At 43.4% G+C, this 21,715-nt stretch overlaps 2 protein-coding genes across 3 annotated transcripts; one reads left to right on the plus strand and one right to left on the minus strand.

Moving 5' to 3' along the window:
- Nucleotides 1–780: 780 nt before the first annotated feature.
- B3GALT9 (beta-1,3-galactosyltransferase 9) lies at nucleotides 781–2,378 on the plus strand. Its single transcript, XM_081180038.1, has one exon. The coding sequence runs from the start codon at nucleotides 919–921 to the stop codon at nucleotides 1,891–1,893; it is 975 nt and encodes a 324-aa protein (XP_081036164.1). The 5' UTR covers nucleotides 781–918; the 3' UTR covers nucleotides 1,894–2,378.
- Nucleotides 2,379–2,959: 581 nt separating this feature from the next.
- On the minus strand, nucleotides 2,960–19,800 carry PSMD5 (proteasome 26S subunit, non-ATPase 5). 2 transcript variants are annotated; one of them, XM_081180036.1, is made up of 10 exons: nucleotides 19,527–19,800; nucleotides 15,168–15,312; nucleotides 14,226–14,339; nucleotides 11,213–11,341; nucleotides 9,432–9,541; nucleotides 8,048–8,190; nucleotides 7,310–7,501; nucleotides 6,630–6,739; nucleotides 5,797–5,937; nucleotides 2,960–4,979 (listed from the first exon to the last, which is right to left on the minus strand). In XM_081180036.1, exons 1-10 carry the CDS (start codon nucleotides 19,709–19,711, stop codon nucleotides 4,722–4,724), a joined length of 1,527 nt encoding a protein of 508 aa, XP_081036162.1. In that variant the 5' UTR covers nucleotides 19,712–19,800; the 3' UTR covers nucleotides 2,960–4,721. The 2 variants fall into 2 exon arrangements, with proteins under 2 accessions (XP_081036162.1, XP_081036163.1); XM_081180037.1 differs by lacking the exon at nucleotides 19,527–19,800 and adding an exon at nucleotides 16,303–16,421.
- Nucleotides 19,801–21,715: the final 1,915 nt, after the last annotated feature.

The following is a 21,715-nucleotide window of genomic DNA, read 5'->3' on the forward strand; positions in this document are numbered from 1 at the left end:
ATCCAAGGATCACAGAGTGGTTTACTATATAAAAATACATAACACAGTAATAAAAACCACAAACACACATGGTTTAAGAAGCCATAGATTGTTTAATGAGCCTAAGGCCTGAGAGAAGAGGAACGTTTCAGCCTGGCACCTAAAGATGTGCAGTGAAGACAACAGGTGAGCCTCCCTGGGGAGAGCATTCCAGAAATTGGGAGCCACCATAGAAAAGGCCCATTCTCATTTTATCACTCTCCGGACCTCTCACAGAGGGGGGCACATGAAGAAGAGCCTCAGATGATGGTTGCAGGATGCGAGTTGGTTGAGTATGAGTATGTTTCCGAGCACAATTCAAAGTGTTGGTGCTGACCTTTAAAGCCCTAAACGGCCTCGGCCCAGTATACCTGAAGGAGCGGTTCCCTCACTGCGAGAAGCCAAGTTTACAGGGAACCAGGCAGAGGGCCTTCTCGGTAGTGGCGCCCTCCCTGTGGAACGCCCTCCCAGCAGATGTCAAAGAGATAAACAACTACCAGACTTTTAGAAGACATCTGAAGGCAGCCCTGTTTAGGGAAGCTTTTAATGTTTGATGTATCACAGTATTTTAATATTCTTTTGGAAGCCACCCAGAATGGCTGGGGAAACCCAGCCAGATGGGCGGGGTATAAATAATAAATCTATTATTATTATTATTATTATTATTATTATTATTATTATTATGGTGGTGGTGGAAGAATCACTGCACAACACACTCTTGAAGAGGAAGCAGACACTAAACCTCTCCTCTTTTTTGCCCTGCAGCTCATCTTCTGCCGGCTAAGGACCCACCAGTGGTGCTTCATTCTTTTTAATGTTGTTCTTTTCCACATTTTGTTCTTTGGAGCTGATCTCGTGGAAGAATACTTCTTGCGAGCACTCCCCAACACCTACACAGACATGAAGGTCCTTGAAGCCAGGGAGAGAGCACGGAAGCTGGATATGACCCCCTTGAAGGCCAATATCTCCAAGGCTTATGTAGCTAGCAGATCAGAGGCCTGCTCCAACCAAGAGATCTTCCTCCTTGTCCTAGTCTTTGGCAGCCCTGAAAACTTGTCAAGGCGAAACACCATTAGAGAAACATGGGCCAACCAGACACACGTCAGGGGTTATGGTACTCTCGTTTTGTTTGTGTTAGGGAAGCCCTCTTCAGAAGGCATCCAGCTGGAGGTAGTCCAGGAGATGGAGAAGCATCAGGACCTCATTCAAGGCTCCTTCCTGGACTCTGTAGAGAACCAGACACTGAAGACACTGATGGCTGTGGAGTGGGCCATAACATTCTGCTCCAGGGCCCGGTTCATTCTCAAAGCAGATGAGGAGATGTTCATCAACCTCCCAAGTTTGGTTGAGTACTTGCTCAACTTAAGAACCCATCCCGAAGACATTTACCTTGGCAGGCTGGTTCATCAAGAGAAACCCAACAGAGACCCTCAAAGTCATGGCTTTGTCTCCCAACAAAAATACCCAGAAAAATATTATCCCGACTACTGCAGTGCGACTGCATTTGTTATCTCACAGGATGTGGCTCGGAAGATCTACGTAACCTCTGGAGAAGTTCCTCTTTCACTGCCTCCTGGTGCCTTTGTGGGACTCTGCAGCAAAGCAGCTGGTGTGGTGCCTGCTCACAGTTCTCGATTTTCTGGGAAAAAGCACATCCGCTACAACCGCTGCTGCTACAAGTTCATTTTCACCTCCTCCACAGCAAGAGATACCCAGCTGCTCCAAGAATGGGACGAGATCAGCAACAGTAAGGACTGCACTGTACTAGAAACTTATTATGGGTTGGTATCCTGCAAAGTCATGACATACCTGGATGGATTTAAACACCTAAGTGTTGATGCCTTACAGAACGAGGCTCTCCATCTTGCTGATTAAACTGACCCAAAAAACTCACATTCCAATGTTTGATTTTAACTATGGATTTTCTCTGCTGAACCATTTATGCTAGGAGCCATGGCCAGCATCCTGTTGCAAGGAGTTCCACTGACTACTTGTGCTTTGTGTAAGTTTTTCTCTATTCTGAACTTCCCATTTAAAACATGCACACAACAGAAGAGTATAGATGATGAACACTCACAGAACATGAGCAGGAGTCACAAGGTCATGTGAACTAGTCCACTCCACGAGTGGATGCAAATTCTTTAAATGATGCATCCGTGCATGGTGTGGATGGTAATGTGACAGCCAGGCGTGGCAGCAACCAGTTCCCACAGTATTCCTTGGACATGTATAGATGATTTTACCCACCCAAACACTGAATAGTCAGGAGCTCATCACCTCTCCTCCCTTCCATGTTCCAGTATCAGTGATCAAAGGATAGACCAATCCAACACTTATTAGCCTTTTCAAGTAAGTTAGGGTAACAGACAATCAAGAACAGGGGAGGCTGTTATTGCTTTTACACTTTCTTGCAAAATTCAGTGGCATCTGGTAAGTCAGCCTTTCCCAACCCTGGGTCCTCAGATGTTGCTGGACTTCAACTCCCTCAGCTTAGGCGAGTATCCCTCAATGGGCAGGAGGAATGAGAACTGCAGTCCAATGATATCTAGGGATCCAAGGTTGTGGTAGGTGACTTATCAGAAGCAGAGCAAGATTAGAAATGGGGATCTTGTGCAGCCCTCTAGATGAGGTTGAGGAGGCCAACTCCCATTAGTTCCAGACAGCATGGTCAATGGACAGGGATGATGGGAGCTATAACACAACATCTAGGAGGGCATCAGTTTATCATCCATAGAGAAGATTGTCCTCTGGGTCAATTGAGCAAATCAGTTCACTTATATTAAAACTGTAGCTCTTTGTGTAAAGTTGCTCTTAAATTTTAAAGAATTCTCCTCTCTCAAGATGAATCACTAGTTGAGCAGCTGTGTTTTCATATGTATTCCAGTCTTGTCTGGCCCACTTTTTCATGTTAAGAGCATCATTTTCATGTTCAGACTGAAAATAGTCAACTAAATCTCTTTATTTCAAATGAGCCACAAAGCATAATTGGGCAGACATACTTCAAACAATTGAACCTATTAAGTTTTCCCCATCCTGGCTGTACAGTGTGAAACAGCTTTCACAAAACAGTACTAATAGAACCACAGAAGTCATTTTTGTTTCTAGTGACATAAATCATAGCAGGGGCTCAAAGAAACCACAGAACAAGCCCAAGAGAAAACCTCTCAGAGAGAATCTCTTGTCTGTGTATATTTCAATTTATAGTTCAAAACACACTTTCTGCTTATTTCCTAGCAAGCACCTTCACTAATAACTCCTCTTAAATCAGTCCTCAGGTCATATTTCGCATGAGCACTTAAATGGATGTGTAAATAACTTCTGAATTAATTTATAGATGTAGCTTCAAAGGTAGTTAAAAAACAGAAGGAAAGGGGGAATGGCAGGTCTTTTCACTGGAATAATCTCAGCATTTTAAGTGCTCCTTGGGCCAGTGTTGAAATTCTTTCCCACTCCCAGATCATGCACCTAACAGGGTTTCTCTACCCCTCATTGGCGGACATTCCACTCCAGAGTTTCTGGAGATTAATTCCCTGTTATCTGACTGCAGAAATAAGACTGCAAACAAATCTGCTGTTGAACACCACTTAATAGTGACTTTCAGAGCTCTACCGGAACCTCCTGAGAGCTGTGACAGACGTGGATAAGCTCCTCCCAGGAAGTCCTGAAGGATTGATTTTTCTAAATAGCATGGGATGGAGAAAAACTGCTCAACCTCTGAAGGTAGTGGTGAAAATAAACCCAGATCACTTCACCTCAAAGCTTTGGTCTCTCTGCAGAAAGTGTTACCCTTTGAAGTTCACTCATACTAACTTTTGTGTCTCTGCAGCTGCTGTTAACAACTAAGAATACAAGCCAATACCTTCTGGTGGTGTCCCTGTCTAAGACACTACGGCACTTGGTAGAAAAGCTAAAGATGGATAAGAATTAATAATAACAATAATAACAATAATAATAACAATAATAATAATAACCCCCAGTCATGTGGTTTTTGTTACTGGGCTGTACCAGTTCACACTGCACACAGTGGAGAAAATCCTCCTGATTTCCTGTAAGAGCCAGGATGCCAGGAGATCGTAGTCTAGCCTTCTAGACCTTTATTTTATGTCAGGGAGCATTCCTCACTACAATCTGAATTGGAACAACCCAGCAACCTTCCCATTTGACACCTGTAGCAGCCAAATCTCTCCCTCTGCCCTTCAAAGGTCCAATATTTTAAAGTGTTTGCTCACCTTTCCTGTAAACAACAATTGGGGCAATTTATATGCTGGAGGAAGCATCAATGAAGTACAGGCAAAACATTTAAGATCAAGGCCAAAAGACTCAAAACACACACACCGCTGCACTGTTTTCACCACTTTTAGGAGTCTGGCTACCTTGTGGTGTTCAACTATGTTAACAATGCATCTCTCACTGAGGAATTAACAGAAGGCAGAAAAACCACTGTTTATAAAAGGATCCCATGATTTGTAGGCCCTATGCCAGCTGCTGACTAAGCATCAACTCTTAAATAAGGATAAACTTGACTGGCATAGTCCTTAACGTGGTCCTCAACATTATTTCCCAGCTATGTGAAATTTCTGAGTTAGAAATGCAGGGAAAAAAATGACCAAACCAATTCCTTCCTCAGATATTTTCCCCCCTCCACATCCAAAGCGAAATCCTATCCAGAAGTCCATTATCACCAGAGAGCAGCTGTTCCAATGTTATTCAGCTCCTTCCACAGCTGTGGTCGAAACAGCCTTGACATAATAAGGCCCTTCGCGCAGGTATGCCCTGAGCCTCAAGTAATGCTGGTTTCCAAAGATTTCAGCGATGGTCTTTGAATTGGCCAGAGCCTTCACAAGTTCGTATTTGGCCTCCTTTGAAGATTTGTCTGGTTCCACTGATCTGTCTACGATGTATTCCACAAAGCCTGGACTACTGAGCATCATCCTCTGGGCCCAAGGTTGACTAGCAATGGCCTACAGCATTAACAAAACAGAAAGATTTAAGACGTTATTCCTGCTCTTCTATTCCAAAAATTGGATTTCCGGGGCAGTGAATGCTCCTACTAAAACAACCATTTAAAAGTAAAATATAGCAGCAGCAAAACAAAACCACCAACAGCAATTCAGCCTGGAGGAGAACAAACTTAATACATCATAGCAATGTTCTTGATTTTCTTCAGAAAACATGAAACAAGTCCAACACACTTCATGGGGAACACTGATCTAGAGCCTGGGTGACTTCAGCTCACCTTCACCATGGGAAGAACACAGATCAAGAAGAATTAGAGACAGATGTCCTAATCGTAGCCAGCATTAATCATGTGAAATCCTGGGGTGGATCTTAGCTCAGGGATAGGAAACCTGTGGCCCTCCACATGTTGTTGGACTCCAGTTCTCTTCAGCCTCAGCCAGCATAGCCAATAGCCAGGGATGATGGGGGTGGAGTCCAACAGCATCTGGATGGCCACCAGTTTCCCACCTTTGCCACTGAAGACAACCTGCATGCCTACAGCAGACAAAGACTTTCTCCTACAGCCCATTTACTTAATGCCAGTTCATTCAGTTTCAGCTCTGCTTTTATCTCACAGTTAAATCAACTGAAAGGTACAGTCTGAGCAGAGCTCCAGATTCCTCAAAGTCTGGTGTCCCATACAAGATTTCATTAAATCTGCAAGGACTAGACAACTCAAACAATGGGTTTGGGTAGTACTGTGGTTTCCAAGCTCTCTCAAAAGGACTATTAGGTACATTCATTCAATCAGACAGGTCTCTGTTGTGAAAAAGCACTTACAGTGAAGACCTTTAAGGCACCACAGTGGAGATCAGGGAAGGGCTGGGTACTGATGCTCCTGAAGAGTTCCAAGGGCTGGCTGGATAGAGAGGAGAACCAGGATTCTGTCATGCCCAGGTGGTCTTCTGTCTGCTGGTCTGGCTGTATGTAAAATATAGCAAATGAGTTTGCAAATGCAGCTGATAATTTACTGTCTTGAGGGGAAAAATAAGGATGGTCAACACGGTACCCTCCATATGTTGTAGGACTCAATTCTCATCAGACCATGGCCAAAAGTGTGGATGGGATGATGGGAGTTGTAGTCCAATATCTGGAAGGCACCACGTTGGCTGTGCCTAGGTCAGAGGAACACATCACCCTCAAGCCATCCTACAATTTACTCCACCTGCACACATGAAGTGTGCAAAACTTCCATGCATGCAAAACCTTTATAACAAAGGCAGCATAGTCACATTCTGCTTTTAAGCAAGTCTGTAAATGCACATTTCAGACACTGATTTGTTCTGTGCACAAATGTTTGAAGTTGAGTGGAAACACAACATTTTTTTCCTTTAACTGTTTATTTATCTTTTAAAGGTATTATACAGAACCATAACATTCAATAAACTCTGGAAGCACTTAATTTTTGTTCATACTTTTGATAAGTCTGAAAGGCTGACAAACAAGTCAGAAAAAATGTGAGTTCTAGTTCTCTTGCTTTAACGCATCACTAGTGGATATCACAGATGCAGAAAGCTACCCAATTGTTATTGCTTTCTTCCAAGGGCTGATTCAAACCTTTAATGCTCCATTTTTCATAAGAAACAGAATGTTTTCAATTCCATAAAACTTACCTGCAGATACAAAAGAGATGAAATTGCCTCAAGACACCGGACTCTCATCTCTGTCGGGGCATTCTTTGCTTGATGTCCTATTCTGTTTAGCACATGATGAAATCTACTCCCTGGGAAGACAAACTTTTTTTTTAATCTTTCCATTACATAGGAAGTTGCCTTATACAGAGACCAGACTATTTCTCCATCAAGCCCAGTATTAGACAATACCTGCTTTGGAGAGTAATATCTTGAATTAACAATCATTTTTGCCTGTGGACATGGATCTGTTGCTTGAGTTACAACTAAAACCAGAAAATCTCTAACCACAGTTTGTCAATAAAGTTGCTCCAGATCTTAAAACCAAGTTTTAAACCATGTTTTGACTCTCCCTCCCCAGCCTAGCTGCTTATGCTATGATAGCAGCAACACTGAAGAAGGTTCTGCCAGCCATGTGTCCCAGCCAGCATGGCCAATGCCAGCAACACCTGGAGGCTGACAGATTCCCTATCCCTCCCTCCAGAGACTATCACATTCATTAGCAACCCTTGTACTTGAGATGAATCATTTTCCCACTTCCAATCAAACCTCCTTTCAAACTGAAGTTTAGAATTATGCAGGGTACATTTATAGCCTTCCTGTGACAAACTCTTCAGACCGATATGATTATAGCTACACATACAGACAAATGTTGTACAGACCCTTCTTCTGTAACACTAGCTTCCCTTCCACAGTTGACCCCAAGATCCCAAGTGTGTCCACTGCCACGCCAAACATGGTTGGGTCTTGGCTTTCTGCCATGCTGAATACTTTCTCCACAAATGCGGGGTATCGCTCACATAGCTGCTGAGGACTGTCAACAATAGCCAAGTTGCCAAAAAATTTCACAAAGCCTGAAAAAAACAGAAAATAAAACAACAGGAGTTTCGTCACACCATACATGGAACATAGCATCTGGAAAGAGAAATAAAGACAGGCCGGGACATTGTGCACAAGCAATGCATGTAGTGAAGAGAAAGCCTACCAAAAACAAAAAGGACCAGATGGTCAAGGCCGGGAGGTTTTGTTTTACATGCCAAGCAGACACGTTTTTAGTACAGTGTCACCTGTCAGAGTAAACTTAAGTCTAGGATTGGGGGTGGGCAACTCAGGGTCCAAGGCCTACTATTCTTCCAATGCATTCTATCTCAAAGTCACTAGGGTTAAACTCAAACCTGCTTTCCTCTGGGCTGCTCTAGCCATGTCTCTACCTGCTGTTGTTCAGCGTGGGGCAGGTAGGCACAGTTTGGGGAAAACAGCCTGGAAGGCCAAACAAGGAGGCCTAGGAGATCGAATCTGGCTCATGGGCCAGAGGCTGCCCATCCCTGAACTAAATAGTGAATTTTTTTAAAAAATTACCAAAGTAGAATCATGCCAAGAAGGAAAACTTTTTAAATCACCTGGCAAGTAGAAGCTTGAGAAGGGATCAGAATCAGCCCCGATGATTATGTTGGAAATCTTATCAATGATTCCTTGTTGGGCGAGATATTGGCGTCCGTGGTAAATATGGGCGAGAGAGGTCAGCATCTCTATACACGTAGCTCTGCAACATAGACAGAACATGCAGGTGTATTGTTTAAGATTCCTTTCATTCTCAAAACAGTCCATCATTAATTCCTGGAGGAGACTACTACTTAATTAACTGGTAAAGCTTTCTAGGTACTGTGCCAAAGTTTTCTGTTTTTGTTTTAAGTGGCACAGGCCCTGCCCTCAGGCTTACAAACCAGGACGGAGTATAAAAGGAAAGAAGAAGACAAAATTATAAGCATATTCAGATATAAAGCCTCCCAGTTAAATAGCAACCTGGTAAAATAGCTACTAAGCTGACAGCTCAAGGCAAGAAACCCAAGTACAGCTGCTCTAAGTCTAACAAATTGAGTAGACTGTGCTATCTCATCTCTGAAGCCTCTGCTGTTTGAGACAAGACATGTCTGAGAAGTAGGAGGTGGAAGGGAGGCACTGCGTATTTTTATACTAGCCATGCATTTGTAGTAATGAGGTAAAACTAGTTTTATGAGCAGTTTTACTGGTATTATTCACTGCTGAATCACTGTTATGACTTTGTGGTTTTACTGAGGGGTTTTTTGTGATAGTTTATCAATTGGTTCTTAGCCACCCTGAGTTTCTGATTGTATGGCGAGAGGAAGAAAAACTGTGCAAAGAAAGCCCCTGCATGATTAGGCACTATTGTGCTGAGATATTTTGAGCTGTGTGGTAAGAAGGGAAGGCTACTTTCTTGCTCCTCTAGCACGTAAGCACTGGATCAATCAAACAATCAATCATTTTATTTGTATGCCACATTTCTTAAGTTGAAACCATGCTCAAAGCCGCTTACAAGTATAAAAATATTACAAAATGTAGCCTTAAACAATAAATATTAAAGTGTACACAGTGAAATCAATCTATCTAAAGTAAAGATACAAAATTTAGTATCGGTAACAGCAACAATACCCCCGCTCTAGAGTCTGTCAGGGCCCCACCCTCCCAGACCAAGTGGAAAAAAGGCCTGCAAGACAGACAGCAGGTCTTCCAGGATTCACAGCTTCCAGCCACTTCAGCGGCCTCAGCTTTTGTATCCAAAGTATGAATGTATGAATCAGGGCAGAGACAGGCAAGAGGCAAAGCATGCAGGGTTTGGGTACATGCACAAATGTGTACAACTCTCAAACTCTGGCATGCCAAGAAATAAAACCTTCTACTAACTCAATAAAAGCAGAATTACTCCAAAGCCATACATAATATGAAACAATCTAATGAGTGCCCACAACTGCTTCTGCCACACACCTGAGAAGCACATCATTCCCCGTCAGCTCCCCGATCAGCTCTGATATTAATCCGCTGTTTACGCAGTAATTCAATGAATCTGCCGACACCAAGGAGATATTGATAACCAACTAAGACAGAAGCACAGGAGAAAAGGACACTGAGATTTATTTCTTTTTTAAAAAAACAGAACACCTACAACAAACACACACTATATGCCATTCATGCATGAAATTGTGCTTGCTCCACTTATAACTTCACTCACTGAATGAGGCTGTAGCAACGTTCAAGTCATAGCTACAAGCCTTGTGGTGGCTGCAACAGGACTTAAAAGGAATCATCATCATATATCATGACCAATATATCATGGGCCTGTAGGGAGGCCACTGCCACCTCCACACCCTGGAACAATGTTCCCCATAGTGTCCAATTGCTCCAAGGGGCATCTGTAGCCCCATTGTTTATTTACCTATATAAATGTGTTTTATTTCATAGCATCATAACTTCACATTAAAGGATTAACAATAACAAACATTGGCCTCTTGTGGTTTATTTTACAGAACATGGCATTTAAAAACAATACAGCACAAGTGGATAAAGCAACATCTACACACACAATCATATTCATAAAGAGGGGACATGCAATCTCAGTGTGATCCCCTTCAGGTGGTGGTGGTTGCACCAGCACACTAAAAAGACTGAGGGGGGTGGGATCTTAATAGCAGCTTGACTGACTGCATAGAAAAGTGACACAGAACAGAGACTGGATTCATCCATCCATATCTTTTGCTTATTTTTTTGTTTATATTTTACTGCAGGATCTTCTGAGAGTCACCTTTTGTGCCACATTGTGAGGCAGAAAGGCAGGATGCAGGCATTTTGAGGCAGACTACTGTCTGTACATGCCTGGTACCATGGACCAAGTCAATCCTCATAACTCCAGTTGAGGGTTCAGGGTTGTTCAGGGTACAACCATACCCTGTAGGCAGTAAAAGAGCATCATGACCTGCTCGGATCACATTATTTAGAGCAACTGCCAATGGGACTATTAGCAACATGTATCAGGGCACAAGCTATTGACAATGAGTGTCTCCCATTTGAGGAAGGAAGATGCAATTAGGCATGGAGGCAAGACAACGTGAACCCAATATAAGCTTTAAGACAATCATGTTCCCATGGGAATAAATGGGATGGAAGAGCTGCCAGTGTTATGATAATAAAAATAACTGTAGGTAAGATAACTAACTCACTTAAGCCTCCAGGGAAATTGAGGAAGACTGTACCCAGTTTAGCCATGTGTTAATGTAAAACCAGATCGGTCCAGAGACTCACCCAGGTGATTCTAAGCAATACTACACAGAAACTTGTGAACTTTAATGCTATTAGTCCAATTTGTACTTCTGCTATATTTGAGGGGCAGGGAATCTTAGGTCCAGGGCAAGGGCCAAATGCCTATCTCTCTTGCCCTTGGGAATCTCCTAAGCAGCTAATTAAGTGTTTCTCAAACTTGGATCCCCAGCTGTTGTTTGTCTACTACTCCAACCATCCCTAGCTAGCAGGACCAGTGGTCAGGGATGATGGGAGCTGTAGTCCAACAACAGCTGGAGACCCAAGTTTGAGAAACACTGAGCTAACTGCATTCCCAATCTTTTCTTGGCAGCTGTGGATATTCCACATCTGATGTCACATGCTGTCAGGCAAGTGGCAAGTTGGCATGGCTGGCAAAAACTGCCAGAGGCTCCCCACCCAATGAATTAGAATTAAAGGGACAGCTAGAACACTAAGGGAAAAGGGATGCTTACCTCATACACACGGCAGCGAACAATGTCACTCCTGGTCATGACATTTTTCAAGTCAACTAGCAAGTTGCCCGCAAGCAGTGCCTCCAAGCTCTCTGCAGTTTTTGCTACCTTTGTCAGTGACGTGATGGCCTAGAAAACAAAGGGGAGTAGCTATGTGAACTGGAGAAAAATAGACAGCAGAATTAGACACAAAATTAGATTTCAGTTGCAGAATTCTACCTCTAAATGTCAATGTTTTCCAGACACATGGTACCCAAGGCAGCCTCTGCAAATGGATGTTCACACATTTATTTGGATGTTTAGCTCCCCCTACCCTCAAGAATTCAGGGAAGGATGGGGCAGTGACACCATCAAAATAGGGTGGTGATTTGATCTCCTGCTGCTTCCTTCCCCAAAAGCAAAACACTGGAAAAAATCAAAATAGAAAGTTCAATGATAAACATCTAGCAAGATCTCTGCATACAAACGCTGCAGTGCAGATGTGAACTTAAAATTTACATCACAGCACTTTGTGAAGTAGACATAGGGTGCTGATGGGGTTACCCATTCAAACTCCTAATAATTTATGAAGGAGTTTCTAGATGTAGGGATTTTTCTGTTAGCAAGGTTGTGATTAGGGAGGCGGAGTTGACTAGGGAGGCGGAGTTCCAAAAGTTAATCCCTTTTGGAATTCAGAGCATCTTTATTGTGCGCTGATGGAATATTGCCTGTTATATGCCACATAATTTTAAACTGGCCATAGAATGCCACACTAAACTGCAATGATTTGGAATGTAAATGGCCTGGCTAAGTCAAATAAAGATAACCCAGACGAAAACAAACAAACAAACAAATAACAGAAACATTAAAATAAATGAAATGCCATACTGATACAAAAACCTTCCTCCCAAGTGCTGGAGATTTGTACTTTTTACAAGTTATTTCCAAAAGTAGAGGATCAGCAATCTAGATTTCTCCCAAAATTGATTTTCAATTAAAATATACAGTGGTACCTCGGGTTACATACGCTTCAGGTTACAGACTCCGCTAACCCAGAAATAGTGCTTCAGGTTAAGAACTTTGCTTCAGGATGAGAACAGAAATAGTGCTCCGGCGGCACAGCAGCAGCAGGAGGCCCCATTAGCTAAAGTGGTGCTTCAGGTTAAGAACAGTTTCAGGTTAAGAACGGACCTCCGGAACGAATTAAGTACTTAACCCGAGGTACCACTGTATACTAAGTGCTTTGTTTATCTTTCTCAAAGGTCTACTCCTGGCCTGCATTATGTTCCTAATACTCAACAAGAACAATTTCTGGATGAAACTTTTACATTAAGTAAGGCAAAGTTATATTGGGAGATACACCAGGTTATACATTTTCAAAATCAGTCAAAACCTAGGCATTATACAGCTTAAATACTTTGCAGTTACTCAACTCAAGCAACCCACTGGGAAAGGGAATCATCTCCCAACTATATAAAATCCTCACACAATAGGTTAACCTTCCTCTAACTTCATTAAGACAAAAATGGGGGAAAGATTCTGGAGAAGAATTAGAGGAACAACTCTAGGAACTACCATTTGGATCCATCTCAATTAGAAAATGCTTTAAACATAGTACATCGCTGGTACCTGTGCCCAGCCAGATCATATAGAATTAATCATAACTCATCCAACCTTTGCTGGTAAGAATGGTTCTCTAGTACATATGTGGTGTTTTTGCCCAAAAATGATTCCCTTTTGGGAAACAGATTTTCAAACAAGTAATCAAATGAGGGGATAATTGCTACAGCCAAATCAAAAAAATAGCCCTACATTATTTTACTGGTCAGATTAACAACCTAACCACTAAAGATGTCATCCTCCATTTATTAACTGCAGCCAGATTAGTGATTGCAAAAAACAGAAAACTTTAAATACAAATCTTTCTGAAGCCTGGATTTCGCAAGTATGGGACACTGTGCTTATGGACAAATTAACCATTTCACTAAAGGAATATTGATCTGGAAGAGAAAGATACACACCTTCTAGATGATACAGTATCCTTTCATTAATTGATGAAGATAATCAAACATGGTTTGCACCCTCCATTGACTCATGGAAACTTATGGAGAAGCACTTTCATTTGATTGCCTTTTTTGGAAAATCTAAAACTACAACCATCAGCTACTATTTTGCTTTCTTTTCTGTACAACTACAAAGCTCTTCATTCCTTGTATGGTATGTTTAGCTACTTGAAATTAAAAATCAATTTTTTAAAACTATAAAAAGAAGTCAGAAGAGGTACCACATTATCATACACAAACCTGCAAGTTTGTAACCAGAAGAGTTTGCCTGTTTTGTGGCAACAGCTGCTCTGATTCACAAAACCTTTCCTGACAGGTCACCAGGAACCCATCCTTGCTCACCAAGGGCAACCAGGCAAATGGTATTTGCAAGCCTGTGTTTTCTTTATTTATAAAATACTTAAAATACAGTGGTACCTCGGGTTAAGAACTTAATTCGTTCCAGAGGTCCGTTCCTAACCTGAAACTGTTCTTAACCTGAAGCACCACTTTAGCTAATGGGGCCTCCTGCTGCCGCCGCGCTGCCAGAGCACGATTTCTGTTCTCATCCTGAAGCAAAGTTCTTAACCCAAGGTATGATTTCTGGGTTAGCGGAGTCTTTAACCTGAAGCGTCTGTAACCTGAAGCATATGTAACCTGAGGTACCACTGTACCACAATGTCATCAAAAGTATCAGATCAGTTATAAGTCACACAAAATTAAAACCACAGATCACCAGCTAATTATTACATTCCCTCCTTAATTATCTGCATAAGTCTGACAGTGCAAAAAGCCTTCAGCATGCATTTAAATATTCCTACAGAAACAGCTGGTAAAGCTCTAATGTAAGAGCACTGCCCACCCATGGCTGGGCCAATAACGCTGAAGGCTCAGTTTTGCGCTGACATCAGAGGAACCTCACCCACTTGATGATTATGCTGAAGGCTCTGTAGCCAGCTGCTGTTAAACTGGCTCCAGTTTAAAGCTCTTACCTCTTTTGCCACTGCTAGTTTCTCATCAGCAATGCAATAAATGACCTGCCTCAGCAACTCAGGAGTGTTGAGGATTTCTCTGGCAGCACTGGAATCTTCAACTATCTTTCCAACCTACAGATTCAGCATGGCGTTGAAAGGCATTAGGCAGTTTCCAACAACTGCTCAGTGCACAAGTTTAAGTAGTTAAATAAAGGTTCCTTCCATTCCGACCCCCACTACCAGCCTTTTTAAACAAAGAAAATGCTGAAGAGCTGTATCATTTTAAGGAACTAGTGAATAAACTGAAGGGAAGGGTTATACATTTGCTCCTCTCACTTTGTTGTTATTGGGGTTTTTTTAAAGGAGAGTGATATGCAGACAGAGGAAAGTTTTATCCACTCCCTCTATGTGAAGAGGCCTAGAACGCTCCAAACTGCTTTTGCTAATCCACTGATTGGATTGAAAAAAATTAAAGCTCCCCCCCCCACAAAAAAAAAACTACCTGGAGCCCTTAAAAAAATCTGTATCACCCAATGATAGCTTCTGCAACAAGTGTGTGGATCATCTAAAAACAACATCCACAGAATGGTTTATCCTGAGAACTACTTTATTCCTATGCAAGTTTAGCAAATATAAATCTATTAAATTCATGATCCAAACACCAGCCATACAAATTTTAAGGAGTCATTAAGATTTGCGCCCCTAGCCTGGATCTCCCTCCTAGCTGATGTCCTCTGAAAGTCACTGGTTGCTCAGGGTCATTAAACCCAACTCACAGCAATCCATGGATGTGTCCCAACCCATCCAGAGCCTTCCAAATTTGCCTGATTTGGCTTAGGACTCGCCAAATCCTGTGCAGAGCCCTAATGTATATGTATGTACATTATAAATAAGAAATCTCCTCCTTCCTGATAAAGATCTCCAAAAATGTCATTTTAACAGACAAGTAATCAAGCATACCTGAGCTATTGTTAGAATTTTGACTGAATTATCTGGATGGAAGAGCCCTTTCTGAAGTTCTTCACCAAAGTTTTGGATTACATACAAGGGATCCATGATCTGCAGTAACCGCTCCAGGATGGAAACGCATAAAGAGATCTGCTCACTGTTTTGAAGGGAAAAAATAAGTTAGTTGAAAGGCTTTTTAAAAACCAAAACAAAACAAAAAACACCATTACAACCCCAAATAGTTTAATACGTGGGTATCTGCTTCTTACCAAAATCCACTAATAGGATTACTGATTCAAAAGAAAAGGTAAGAAAGTACAAGAAACAAGACCCCTTTCTGTAATGGTATCCAGAGTACAGTGATACCTCGTGTTGCGCCCGCTTCATGTTGCGTCTTTTCACATTACGTCCCGTGGCAACCTGGAAGTACCAGAATGGGTTACTTCTGGGTTTCACCGCTCACGCCTGCGCAGAAGTGCTGAATTGCGCTTCGCACATACGCAGAAGCGCCAAATCGTGCCACACACCTGTACAGACACAGCACTTCGAGTTACGGGCATTTCACGTTACGGACAGGCCTCCGGAATGGATCCCGTCCATAACACGAGGTACTACTGTACATTAACACCCTGTGGCTTTTGCTCATTTCTCAAGCTTATCAAAATCTTCTCTAATTTTCCTTTAAAAATCCAGAAGTGAACTGTACAAGCTTGCACAAGAACTCAATAACAGGTCTGATTTCTGAAGGGCTTTGCTGACCTTGTGAAAGTGACCTAGCACACAGATTTATATCTCAAAGATTCTGCAGATTTATGTAGCCTATACATAAACACGGCACTGCCCCACTCTTTTCTTTCCCAAACCTATATTGATATAACACCAATGTCTCACAACAAACCTGAAGAAAGAGACAATGCATGTGCTTTTGAAAAGAAGGGAAATTATTTTAAAGAAAAGGAGTATGAGGCAGCCCCCAGTATTTAAAGAGCCCCCACCCCTATTACATCATTATAACCAGAAGATAAACCTATGAAACTAGGAAAGAGCAAAAAAATAGCAATGTTTGGTCCAGATCCTAGGTACTGCACCCTCACTAAAGGAGACTGTATGGATGATTCACTAAATGATTTTAGGATGACGTGTGTACCTGAGCTTATGGCCTCAAATTCTGCTTTAATACAAAAATGACGACGACTCCTGATCCTAAACTGAATACTTAGTTGCCCAACCACCCCCTCCTCTCAACTGCCTCACATTCAAACTACCTTTCAAATCCTCATCCAATCATCACTCACCACCAGAATTCCACTCTTTCTATCCCCCTCCCTCCTTAGCATTCCCATAAAACTGTAATTCTGATACAATTACCTTAATAACCCTATTACATTCAATATTTTATACACACTGATCCCTATAACCACACTGTTAGAAGCACTTGAGCTTCCCATTCCTGGTTCCTAGGAAATGGGGGTGGGCAAACTGCAGGACCCCCTGGAAGGACAGATCCTGAAGCTGAGGCTCCAATACTTCGACCACCTCATGAGAAGAGAAGACTCCCTGGAAAAGACCCTGATATTGGGAAAGATGGTGGGCACGAGGACAAGGGGACGGCAGAGGATGAGATGGTTGGACAGTGTTCTCGAAGCTACCAGCATGAATTTGACCAAAATGCGGGAGGCAGTGGAAGACAGGAGTGCCTGGCGTGCTCTGGTCCATGGGGTCGCGAAGACAGCCCTTTAGACTTTAGTTATTGAAAGGGCTGCATGGTGCGGATCTCATATCAGTGTTATGAGAGTGTAAGCAACACATTTCTCTCTCCCCTTTCTCCACACCATGCAGAATTGCAATGGTAACCAGAAGTCTGGAGTTTGGAGCCAGGGCTGGCTGTGGGCAGGATCCTTGCATTGCCGGGGGTTGGACTAGATAACCCTTGGGATCCCTTCAAACTCTGCCATGCTATGATTATATCAAGCAGCTAAAGGAACAAAAAGATGCTTCTGAAACATTTGGGAATCATAGGCACACTCTCCCCACCAGTGGCTTCCAGCAACAGCTTGCATCTTCCTTAAGAGAGAGGCAGCCCAGAACGGGGGGGGGGGGGGAAGGCTTAGAGCAGGGCTCAGCAAACTTTTTCAACTGGGGGCCGGTCCACTGTCCCTCACACCTTGTGGGGGGCCAGACTATAGGGGGGTGAAAGAATTCCTATGCCCCAGAGATACATGTTAAATAAAAGGACACATTCTACTCATGTAAAAACACGCTAATTCCCGGACCGTTTACGGGCCAGATTTAGAAGGTGATTGGGCCGGATCCGGCCCCCGGGCTTTAGTTTGCCTACCCATGGCTTAGAGTTCAGGTAGGTGGAAATGCCAATTGAGTGACCTACAGGATAGGAATGCTTCCTTCCCATGTCCCCCACCCTCATGAGACAGACTGGTGCTAGCATGGCTGGGAGCCAGGCACCTGCTGATTGCTCCATTTTCTTTGCAGGGAGGGAACCTTTCCCCAACATATACTTTGTTCTGGTCAAATCCCTGGAGAGACGAGACGACCCTCAGGTACTGGAGAAAAGGGAAGCAAGGGGTCCTTGTGAAACACGTTTGGGGAGTCTGTGGCTTCCATGAAGCGCTTTTCAGAAGCATTGCTCCCTCCAACAGGGGAGGCTGAGCATAGCTATCACAGCTAGTTGTCTTTGATAGGCATCTCGTCCATGCAATTGTCTAGCACTCTTTGAAAGCCATCCCCTCCAAGATGCTCTTGTGGTGCATCTGATTCTCCTATGCTTCCTTGCTCCTGCAAGGAGATGACTAGAGTGGTACCACAGGTTAAGAACTTAATTTGTTCTGCAGGTCCATTCTAAACCTGAAACTGTTCTTAACCTGTGGTACCTCTTTAGCTAATGGGGCCTCCTGCTGCCACCATGACACCGCTACACAATTTCTGTTCTCATCCTGAGGTAAAGTTCTTAACCCGAGGTACTATTTCTGGGTTAGCAGAGTCTGTAACCTGAAGCGTCTGTAAACTGAAGCATCTGTAACCCAAGGTACCTCTGTTTTGAGAGATCCTTTGGTTAACATTCATCTGGGCTGGAAAATATTAAAGAATCAGAGGAGGTGAGCTTTCCTTAAAGCACAACTGATCAAAGGAAGGCAGATCTATTAGCATCTTGATAAAGATGCTCAGATGGCAAAAGATGCTATCATACCCCACAAGCATCTCAGAAAAAGCTGATGGAGCAGTTAAGTGGTCAGTGGGGCTCCAGGTTGCCATTTCTGGATCTCACCACAGCCCTTCCAAGTTGCCCAAGAAATCAATGTCACAACAGTTTTTTCCTCGCATCTCCTCCCCATGATCCCTCTTGGGACCGTCTCAGACAAATGCTGTGTCTGAACCAGCAGATCCCACCAAAACAAGTAACCAAGGACCCAGTCAGAAAGTAGTGTGAACAGTCATACCAGAAATAAGCAAAATAACTAAACAGGTATGTACTAGAAGTCACCCCAGAACTGGCCCTACTGAACACCTTCCAAGATAACAATGCCCACTTACACTAGAAAGAGTTCATAATTCACCGACAGCATATGATTCAATATGGCTAACTTAACCCGGCAAACCCCCTCACCCACACACAAACAAATCCCACTGCAGCCAGCCAAAGACGATCAACCACACCCTAGGCCACTGACACAAAAACCCCAAGCATACACTAAATAAAAGAACTTAAGCTTTGCCACCCCAGCCCCTCTCTCCCGTCGCCGTCTCGCCCCCACCCACACCCCTGCAATTCAGAGACAACGGGCTATCGCCAGAGCTGGCCCTACTCCAGAACAAACTTGCTGAAATTAACAAACATGAGCAACTTAGGCCCAGTTTCATGGAGTCGAGGGGCAACCGAGCAATGAAAAAAGGCACAGCCCGGAAAGGTGCACGATCTCCTCCACTGAGGATTAGACGTTTGTGGGAGCGGAGCGGCGGTTATTGGTTTGTGCTTTGCTTTGCCGTGTATTTTGGCAACCTCGTCTTCTATTTTTATGTTGTTAACCAGTCCTGCGATCTTCTGGGTTAACGAGGGCAGTTCTTAAAAATCTAATACTGTAAACAAAAATGGAGAGAGAAATAGAATCCCCCCTCCCTCTGTACACACACACCTTTAAACAGGCGGCTGGGTCTGTTAAGCGCCACAGAGACCCCCGAGGGACATCTAGTCTAACCCCCTGCAGGGCAGGAATCTCAACACGCGTTCTCCGTGGCTGGCATCCTCCCCCCCCCCCCAATTTTTGTTTGTTTTATACCCCGCCTTTCCTTCCCCCCTGACAGGGATCCGAGGCGGCCTAATAAAAAGCAAAGGCCGCCCGATCTCTCTCCACTCACCTTCCCCCGCGGGCCGTGAGAGCGAAGAGTCCCGCCAAGGGGAGCTCGGACCGCCGCTCCCGCAGAGCATTGAGAGGAACGGCGAGCAAGGCCAAGTGCAAAGCGCGCAGCTCCTCGAGCGGCTCCTCCAGCAGCGGGACCCTCGCGAGCAGGTGCAGCGCCTCATCCACCTCTGGCGCCGCCATATTTGAATGTCTGGGAGAGCAGAAGAGTGTGCTGGGGGGGCGGAGGAAGAAGAGGAAGTGAAAGGAGTCTCGCGAGACTTCGGTCCTTAGCAACCGAAGCGGCGGCGTAACCAAGGCCGGCGCCTCATCACGGCCGCAGCACTCAGGTACAAAGGCAACGCCTCCTATGTCTTGAGAGCCCCTTGTGACTTAGGCGCTCGGGCTTCTGATTGGCTGAAGGAGGAAGGAGGGCGGGGCGCACTTCATTTTTTTTTCCTGGTAAAGAGTTAAAAGAGTCAGTTTTTAAGACTCGCTTCCGTGTTCCCACATGAAGGACATGCGGGGCTAAAAAGACTATACATGTAAATATAGAATTCGAAAACAGAAGGGGGGAAAGAACAGAATTAGAACAGAGTAACGAGATTCTTCGCGTTGTTACGCGCTCCTCGAAACACAAGTTCTCCGCCTGCTGCAGGCAGGCAGTTTGAGCTCCTGCCCCATAAATGTCGTCTCTTCCCTGGTCAGACGGTGACCGGAAATGATGTGGCGTTAATCTTTGCACTGAGTGCCCTCCGTTCTTCGCTCAGCAAAAGCAAATGTTCGCAGCCTGAAAGAGCGACAGAAGCAGCCATGTTAGAGTTCCCAAAGGTGCCTCCGAGCATGTGAAGAATTCCCTTAACACTCGCCCCGCCGCCGCCATTTAGCAGTATCAAGATCATAAATAAGTGTTTACATTAAAACATGACGCGCAAATCCATAAAATAAATTATGGGTTAGTTCGTTAAAGCGTTGATAACATCAAGGTCACAGGTTCGATCCCCAGGTGGGACAGCAGTATATTCCTGCACTGCAGGGGGTTGGACTAGATGGCCCTTAGGGTCCCTTCCAACTCTACGGTTCTATGATACTATGAAATCAACACACCGAGAGGTTAAGTATATCAAGCATTCCCAAAGTCCCATTTTACAGCAGGGCAAACCTAGATCAAAAGACGGTTGCCAAGGTTTGACTCTGTATGCACTACTGTAGATATTTAAAGCACACATTTCATCCCTCCAGAAAATCATGGGGAACAGTAATTTGTTAAGGGTGCTGGGAATTGTAGCTCTGTGAAGGGTAAACTACAGTTGATAGAATTTGAGATGTAGGAGTTGCACTTTAAATGCTCTTGTATGCATCAAATAAAGGAATGAATGAATGTGCAGGGTGTCTTTGTTCAAAGGGATTTATCAAAAGAAAAAAGGAGATTTAAGGGCAAAGTTTGGCCATATACCAACAATACAGGGAGGTATCTAGTACTCAGAATAAGGCAGTTAAAGTTGGTCTGCTCTTCATCACTTGGGATAACATTTGGGTTTCACATGATGAAATGCCCCAGTTATACATCACTCCTTAATAACTTGGAACCAGGTTACCTACGAGATTGCCTTGTCCCACACATGCCCAGTCGACTGCTTCAGTTGGTGGATTTGGCACTAAGTACTACAGGTGCCACATAATAAATACCCTGGCTATTGAGATCATGTAGGCACCTTCACCTCTACTCTTTTTCGGTGCCTGCTTAAAACATTATTGTTTAGGTAAGCCTACCCAGATGCTTAGAAAGTTGAAGTAATTTAAATCTGTTTTAGTATTTTAACTTTTGAATGTTTTGAAGTAGGGCTGGGAATTTTCATCATTTTACTGCTTCTTATCTTTTTGTACACCACTTTGAGGGGGGGGTTCTCCATTTTAAGCAGTATATAAATTTCATTCAATACTTAAATGAATAATAATTATATATCTTATTTACAAATTTATAATCTGCACTTTCATAAACACATAGCAAGACAGAGTACAACATATAAGGATAAAATGATCCAAAGATCCATAAAAACATAAAGATATATTAGAACTCGGTAAAAGGAAAAAGGAAATCATATTGCAAAGGCCTGTCTAAACAAGTTTTCAAAGGATGCCTGAAGGAAAGGAAGGATGGTCATTATTATTATTACTATTATTTAAAAAGTTTATTTATTATTCATT

Source organism: Podarcis bocagei (genome assembly GCF_964188305.1).
Source record: "Podarcis bocagei genome assembly, chromosome: Z".
Classification (NCBI taxonomy): Eukaryota; Metazoa; Chordata; class Lepidosauria; order Squamata; family Lacertidae; genus Podarcis; species Podarcis bocagei.

Excerpts from the sequence above, each read along its gene's own strand:
- B3GALT9 (XM_081180038.1), top strand. The coding sequence starts at position 919 with ATGAAGGTCCTTGAAGCCAGGGAGAGAGCACGGAAGCTGGATATGACC.
- PSMD5 (XM_081180036.1), bottom strand. The coding sequence starts at position 19,711 with ATGGCGGCGCCAGAGGTGGATGAGGCGCTGCACCTGCTCGCGAGGGTC. Across the intron at positions 6,740-7,309 it reads GCTAGTGTTACAGAAGAAGG|GGAGTAGATTTCATCATGTG; the intron begins GTCTGTACAACA and ends TTGTCTTCCCAG. Across the intron at positions 4,980-5,796 it reads GTGCCTTAAAGGTCTTCACT|GCCATTGCTAGTCAACCTTG; the intron begins GTAAGTGCTTTT and ends TTAATGCTGTAG.